The sequence below is a fragment of the Dermacentor variabilis genome, chromosome 11, assembly GCF_050947875.1.
Source record: "Dermacentor variabilis isolate Ectoservices chromosome 11, ASM5094787v1, whole genome shotgun sequence".
NCBI classification, from domain to species: domain Eukaryota; kingdom Metazoa; phylum Arthropoda; class Arachnida; order Ixodida; family Ixodidae; genus Dermacentor; species Dermacentor variabilis.
Window position 1 is genome coordinate 123100452 of NC_134578.1, and position 8125 is coordinate 123108576.

At 42.8% G+C, this 8125-nt stretch overlaps 1 protein-coding gene across 1 annotated transcript; it reads right to left on the reverse strand.

Moving 5' to 3' along the window:
* Positions 1 to 528: 528 nt before the first annotated feature.
* LOC142563490 (uncharacterized) lies at positions 529 to 7912 on the reverse strand. The gene is made up of 4 exons (XM_075674042.1): positions 7705 to 7912; positions 6166 to 6420; positions 3049 to 3309; positions 529 to 1392 (listed from the first exon to the last, which is right to left on the reverse strand). Exons 1-4 carry the CDS (start codon positions 7910 to 7912, stop codon positions 602 to 604), a joined length of 1515 nt encoding a protein of 504 aa, XP_075530157.1. The 3' UTR covers positions 529 to 601.
* Positions 7913 to 8125: the final 213 nt, after the last annotated feature.

The following is an 8125-nucleotide window of genomic DNA, read 5'->3' on the forward strand; positions in this document are numbered from 1 at the left end:
GGATCAGAATACGAGACATGTAGAAGTTACCTTCACCAAAGGGAATTTTTTTTTATATATGAGCTTTCGTAATGAAAGTGATGCATTATCATTGAAGTTTGGCCTTTATTGGCCACAGATACCAAGCACACAGGGGTAGTAATCTCAAGCAATCACTTCTAGAGAGAATACTGACTTTCAAGGGCTGTGGTGCTGTGCTGCTAAGCACGAGGTCGCAGCAGCCACATTTTGATAGGGTGGATTGCAAACACGCCCATGTGCTGCATATTCGGGGCACGTTGAATATACCCGAGTGGTAAAAATTAATTCAGAGTCCCTCACTACAGCGCACCTCATAATGAGATCATAGTTTTGGCACGTAAAACCCCAGAAGTTAATTCAGATTATATGCAACTCTGCATCTGACTTGTCAAAGTATGCGGCAGCGAGCGTTCTTGCAGATACCGAGCTTTCCACAATGCCACAAACGCTGGTGGCCATATACGCAGCTTTTGTTTTATATAAGTTCAGGTTATTTTTCAACGCAGTTTCTCAGAAAAAACGTGCTAGTTAGATTTCCATAAATACAGTGACGCAGAGACTTTTGTTTTCGTACTTCAGTTCAATCCCGTTCTACAATGTTGGGCAATGCACATACATACTGCTTGCTTTCAGCCTCAAAGTCTATAAACAAAGCCGGCATTGCAACAGAAGCAGGCTTTAAAACAACACAAGTGTCAACAGGTGACAAAAAACACTCTTTGATGTGAGGAGGAAAACCATCAGCATTTTCACCAATTGCCAGTTTCTGACAAAGCAAGAGAACCACGCCAGAAATGCCGTCAATTACATGCAATATATGGGAAACTATAAAAAATTTCCCATCATGGCTTGCAACGACAGAACAGTCACTTTTCTTTGCTTTTCTATACTGCTGGCTGTGTATAATTGTGCCTTCAAAGCTCATTCTTGAATATTCCTCAATTACAGCAGATGTTGTGTCCAAGAAATTTTGCACAGATTGCAGTTCCCGCTCGGACAACATAGCTGTAACTGGTGCTCCAAATAAGCATACATTATCAATTCGAGTCACTTTCTTAACAGGAACATTGCCAAGCAGTCTTTCGCAAAACCTCACCACATCATGCGGAAGAGAAAGCAAATGCAGCGCAAGCTCCAGCTCTCCTTCCAGAGTGACTCTCTCCAGTATTTGTGTCGGAGCTCCTTTTGCTGCCTTTACCATCTTTGTCAGCTTCCCATTCCCTGTTTCGAAGGGAAACGCTGAGTTTGCCCAAAGGGGACCCAGATGCTTCACGCTTGACGTCAGATGGCGAAGCTGGTGGACATTAAAAGTCATGAAGCGAGTCCCATAGAGGTCTGCAGCTCTGCACACAAATGATTCAAGCAGGTGACCTAGAAAAAATAATTGTTTCATGTAAGAGTATTGTTGAAAGAAAGCTTTGAGTAAGCTTGTCAATGCACATGTAAATTATCACATCTCCAATACTTTCATCCGCTTAACGTGTGTCTCTAACAAGGTTTAAATTAGAGCATCCCCATGTATCAAGAGTAAAACTTTACATAATGGGGGACACAGAATAAATACACTCTGACATAGCTTGAGCATCTATTATGGTGTCTGGGGATGTATCTACAATAGTCACATGATAACTGCAGTCCAATACTCAACTTCAGAAAACATCCACCCCTGTTGGCCGCTTCACTATCGTCCTTTCTCTGTCCCTTTTCATGAAATGTATTTCACGCCACAATCAAGCATACCTATGAAATGTGCACAGATTGAGTGTTTTATCTTCCTGCATCGCATTTTGTTTTAGCATTCACAGCAAAAAAAAAAAAACAGAAAAGAAAACAATGTTGCCATGGTTGTCAATGAGAGTGAAATTGTACTGACTCAGAGAGTCTAATTAAAGGCTTCATAAATTTCAGAAGCTATGGCTACCAGAAGAAACCAGCAGTGCACAAAATTAGGATAGTTGGTGTTGCACAGCTTCAGAAGTGCAGCAGTGGAACAAAACAAATGCAGTTCAGAGCACATAAAATGCAACCTATTGTAGTGCAGGACCAGATATAAGTCTTTTCTGACTCTTGTTTACCCTCCTATAGAAGTTAGAGTGTGTGCACAATGCTCCCACATCTGTGCGACCTCAAATACCAGACAAAACACAGCTGCCAGAAAATCGTGCAAATGAGGCTGCGGGAGCACTTTTTCACTGGGTGCACTGCTGGGTACAGGGACATCGAGGGGAATATGCAGAGTGAATGGACGATCACAAATGCACCTGCCACAGTGGTATATAGCATGCTGTATAAGTCATGAAAGAAAAGTAGTGTCAGGAGAAAAGCTTTGCACTAGAGGATGCATTTGTTTTACAAGACTCGATCCAGGGACAGGCACTTTTAGGGCCTTTCACTCTGCTATCTGAGCGAATCAGAAGGCTATATTGCAGAACAAGGTTGAATTCATTGACAAATCCAAGCCTTTGCCATAATCAGTGTCGCTTTGGGCTTGCTGATTACTTCAGCCTGCAAGTATAGTGGTTAGCTAAGATGGAAAATGACCACCTAGCAAGGTCCCACAGAACTGATTGGCTAAGGCACGTACTATGTGATGCTTTAATGATGCGCAAAAGGTTGTGTAGGGGACAGAGTAGTCTCTGCGCCTCTGCTCTAACCAAAGGTGTGCATATTGTTGCTCTTTGGCTTTTCAGTTTGTGTACAGTAAGTATGTAATGTGTATACTAAAATAACATTCACATCATAAAATTACCCTAAACAATGCTCTCGAAAATTTCGATTTTCGTTTACCTATTTCTAATAATGACATCCCTAACTTTGGTCTGAAGCAGACTTGTGACCAAATGGCCATGCAGTATTTTTTTGCCTTAACACTTAACAGCTGTCGCTCGGGGCTGCAGGTTTGATGAAGGACCAGCTAACGACTATGACAAGGGAACACTGGCAGCAGGAGAATGGTAATAACAGGCTGAGTGGTAAATACTCTTAAAAATAGAAGCAAGATAGTCTAACTGCAAGTAAACAATTTACCTGCACATTGAAGATCAGTTGGTGAAATTTCACTCTTGAGCAGAGTGAAAATGGCTTCGGCCAGCATTGACATGTGCCTCCAGAACCGCAGTGGCAGCACTCCGAGTACTGTTGGCAGAGAGTAGTAGAGCAGCCAGTTCTTCCACTCGCTCGCCTTCCAGAAGCACCTGTCTGCCAAGGACCGTGGCAGCCGTGTGAAGCAGTGGGGTGGGCAAATACTCAGGAGACGTTTATCCAGCTTGGCTATAGTTGAAGGAGCACCTGCACAAAAATTAGCCGTAGTTACTACCACAAATTCCATCTATGCCATGAAGAGGATGTTTGCCTCACCGATTACAATACCTGCAATGGTTGGGAATAGTGAAATCATATGCCCAGTTTGTCAAGTACCAAGACTAGATGTTAACCATGCCTTAGTAATACCCTAGTTTTCACGCAATGCCATGTGGACACAAACACATAAAAAAACTACAGACTCCGCATAGTATGGTAGCTATGGCAAGGCCACAAATATTTATAGCAATCCAAGCATTAGGCATTACTAAAACGACATTTATTAGTGCTTGGTGCATTATAGCCAATGTTGGCTGCTGTGATATGAAACCTATACTATCATCAATTTTCTTAATGCACAGAGAAGCACATTGCCTTTACAGTTATATGACATCCAGAGGCTTGCAGTGATGCCTGACACTGGCAAAAGATGCAGAGAGCGAGTGGGACTATACTAATCCAGGGACAACCAAATTAGGAAGGCACACTAAGCTTAGACAAAGACACTCCCTCACCAGAACCGGAATTGGCCTCTCTGGTACAGTATTTGGCCACCCCCTCCCTTATGATTCCTACAAATAACCCATGGGCCTCAGTCCCCAGCAGCTACGGAGCACCTGACCAATGCGGCGGTCAACGCAGCAGAGGGTGCTAAGCATCTCTGGGTCTGGACAGGCCGCCAATGGAAAATGACCCTGTCAACCTTTCACAGCCGGACTCTGTCTAGTGAGGCTAGCTTAGTAGGACTCTTTGAGGAACTGTCACATATTGTTTGGGATATCATCGGCCTTAGTGAGACTAGAACTGGTGACGCTTATACATTGCTGAATAACGGCCATGTCCTCTGCTATAGAGGTCTCCCAGATAAGAAGCAATACGGGGTAGGATTCCTAATCCATAAGGTCATGGCAGGCAACATTGATGAATTCTACAGCATTAATGAGAGGGTTGCAGTACAAGCCTATGCTCCAACATCCAGTCACGATCATGATGAAGTAGATCGGTTTTATGAAGATGAATTAGCCATGAGAAAAGTGCAAACTCGGTATACTGCAGTAATCGACAACTTCAATGCAAAAATGGGGAAAAAGCAGGCTGGGGAACAGGCAATTGGAAACTATGGCATCGGTTCTAGGAACGCTAGAGGACAGATGCTGGCAGAATTCACAGAAAGGAATAAGCTTCGAATAATGAACACCTTTTTCAGGAAGCGTAGCAATAAAAAGTGAACCTGGAAAAGCCATAATAGTGAAACAAGTGAGATTGATTTCATACTGTCTGCCGATCCCAGCATAGTGCAGGATGTAGAAGTGATAGGTAGAATAAAGTGCTGTGGCCATAGGTTAGAAAGGGCTAGGATTCACCTCAATTTGAAGAGAGAAAGAGCAAAATTGGTCAAGAAGAAACAGGTCAACCTAGAGGCAGTAAGGGTAAAAGCAGACAAATTCAGGCTGGTACTTGCAAACAAATATGCAGCCTTAGAACAGAGAGACGCTGACATAGAGGTAATGAATGAAACCATAACTGGGCTGGCTTCAGAGGCAGCAATTGAAGTGGGAGGCAAGGCACCAAGGAAACCAGTAGGCAAGCTCTCCCAAGTAACAAAGGACCTAATAAAGAAACAACAAAGAATGAAAGTGTCGAATTCAAGATATAAGGTAGAATTCGCGGAACTGTAAAAACTGATCAAGGCGAAAATAAGTGATAGTCTTTACTATAACATGAGAAAGACTGAAGAAGCCGTAAAAAACGGACACAGCCTGAAATGAGTGAGAAGGAAACTTGGCAAAGGACAAACCAAGATGTATGCACTAAAAAATGAACAGGGTAATACCATCAGCAATCTTGAAGGTATAGTAAAGGCAGTGGAAGAATTCTGTACTGACCCGTACAGTGCCCAGAGGACTCGGGAGAACTCCATTCAAAACAGTAAAGAACAGAATACAGAAACTCCTATAACTTGCGATGAGCTGAGAAGGGCCTTACAAGAAGTGAAACAAGCAAGAGAGCGCAGCAGGAGAAGATGGAATAACAGTCGATTTAATCAAAGATGGAGGAGACATAACGCTTGGAAAACTGGCAGCTCTTTATACGAGGTGACTATCGACTGCAAGGGTCCCAGAAAACTCGAAGAATGCAAGCATTATACTAATCGACAAAAACGGAGACGTTAATGATGATGAACATGCAGACGCTGGTAATACTGCAATGACGTGTTCAAGTTTCTTTAAGCCACATGCTTACCATAGGTCTTAGAACATGCAAGTCACAGAATATCACGTGAAATTAAAAAAGTACTAACAAAAATTTTGGATTGTGTCTTTTCTGTTGAAATAACTAGCCGACAACTCAGCAATCAGCTGTTTTATAACTAGTTCAACCCAGCTCGGCCAAATCTGTCAATTTCGGTTACGTGTACTTCTTACATAAAGGCATTCCTACTGTAGTGTGTAAACATTTCCTTTTCAGTGCTATTTCCAGGCAGGTATCCACACTGGACCAATTGCAAGTTTTAGTGGGATATTTTTCACAATGCTCGGCACTCCCCAGTATACTGGAATGGTTGATTGCCCCTTCTTTTTTTTTCCTGCAATTTAGAGCATGGCAAGCGCATTGCATTACATAAGTATTCTGACTTGTGCGCAGGATATGTAATATTTCTAAAAAAAAAAGAAATGTTTGTATGTATGTAACATCAGTACCAGCTAAATCATGGATGTTATCAGGCATACTCTTGTCACATGCACTGCAAGAGCAAATTGTTATTTCCCTTCAAAATTGACTTATCTGAACAAAATATAGAATTCAATTACTCCACTTTAACAAGTGAGCACAGGTACATACCGATGTAGAACGGCTCCTGGGAGTTTGCACTGTCCAGCCAAAACTCGGTAAGCTGCCTTGTCACTCCAAGCAGCACACAGTGCATGTAGTCAACTGCCTGGCTCAACACTGGATTGAACAAATTAAGGTTTATCAGGGGCGATGGACCCTTGATGCCATTCACTGGCACATTCAGCTCAAGGGCAAGCTTCATGTCTCTCAGGACCCCTTCTTCTGTTCTCAGTGCAAAGTCCGTTTGGATGTAACGAGGAGTACCTGCAATGAAGGAAATGCCCATAAATTTTTTTACATACACCTAAAAATACAAACATTTATAGGAAATCCCACAATGTTTATTACAAGTGTGCTCATAGTGACATATTGGTGCTTTGTAGGGTACAATGTAGTAGGTTGCCTGACATTTACATTAATGCGATGCAGCACCTTATGCATCTCATGGCCCTTCACAAGTTAAACAGTAACAGGTAGTGACATGAAAGCTATGTTGTCAACTGCAAGCAATTCAGTACTTTCAACAAATATGTGCACAGAAATGTGAAGCATATGTTCTTTTTATTCTAGCAAGAATCTGCATCAATATAGAATGCTTGCAGGAAAGTGCCAGCCAATTTGTTCATCGTGTACTTGTCTCCATCGTGCCTTTCCGTCCTTTGTATGCTGTCACACCGGGCACATCATGGATTAATAACTAGCCCAGCCTCACACCTTGCTTCAGTAGATTTCTAGTTCATCACGTTGCACTGCACCAAGAACAGCCTGAACAAAAAGATTTTAGCATGCTCTAAGTCGCCAAAAGGCCTCAGTGCAAACATGCCACTGACCTATATACAGCCCACTTGACATGACTTTTGGTGAATCAGCGCACTTGGGAAAAAACACATTTTCACGAAAATGAATTATGAAGACATACACATGCACTAATGTATGTCCAAATGTCCAGGAGCAGTCCTTTTCCAAGTGCACTGCTTCACCAAAATCATGGGTACCCAACTAGCCCGTCAGTACCTATAAAGTAAGCCCAATAGATCGGTTTAATCAATACACTAAATGCTACTGCCTCTGTACTGTGCTACCTTTTGTTACAAGCTATTGCCCACAGTGTAAATCGACAATGCAGCACTGTGTCCCCCCACTATAAAGTTGTTGCATAGCAGTTGCACTTCAAATAGGTGAACGCCGGAGCAGAGAGAACTTACACACCACTCCTCTATGGATGCTGTAAAACACAACATAATGCAGAGCATGCACCGCACTGTCAAAACATGGACAGAACTTGCGCATTCCATAAACTAGCTTAAGAAAACCCAATGCAAGGAAGTCGCAAGTATGCTTAGAAGGTATCATCACACAAAGTAAAACATTATAGAAGCCAACGTGAAAACAACTTTGATCTGCAATGTTTGAGTCTAAGACTAGTTATCGTGGCAAGACATTTTCCAACACATCCTTATGACGAAATGGCGTATGGTCACTCAATTAGCGGGCACATCTGAATCAGAGACAGCTAATAATTCATGAGCAATGTGAAAAACGCCATACCTTCGATTTGTTCTGCACAGGTCAGGCACCAGCAGCAGCCGAACCTTCCATTGAACTGTGTCTGGTTTGTCACTGCTGCACGGGCTGGTGCATCAACTGAACAGCAGATGGAATGAACTTTTGATCTAACCGTTTCTGTTCCATGCTGCCACACAACAGTTCCAACAGACTGCAATGCCTCCACAAATTTTTCCATAAACAGCATCATGTCTGGATGTTTGTGGCCAAACCACAATCCAGCCAGAACAGGGCTTTGGCGGCGCACACCTGGCGGAAGTTCATTTATAGTGAACTGGATGGGCCACACAGACGCTTTCGACGATTTATAAACAGGGCTTCCGTCAGTGTTGAATGTGAGCGTCAAGTCCTTGTGGGATATCTTGCCACTCTGTCTAAGACTCTTGTAAAAGGCACCACTGGT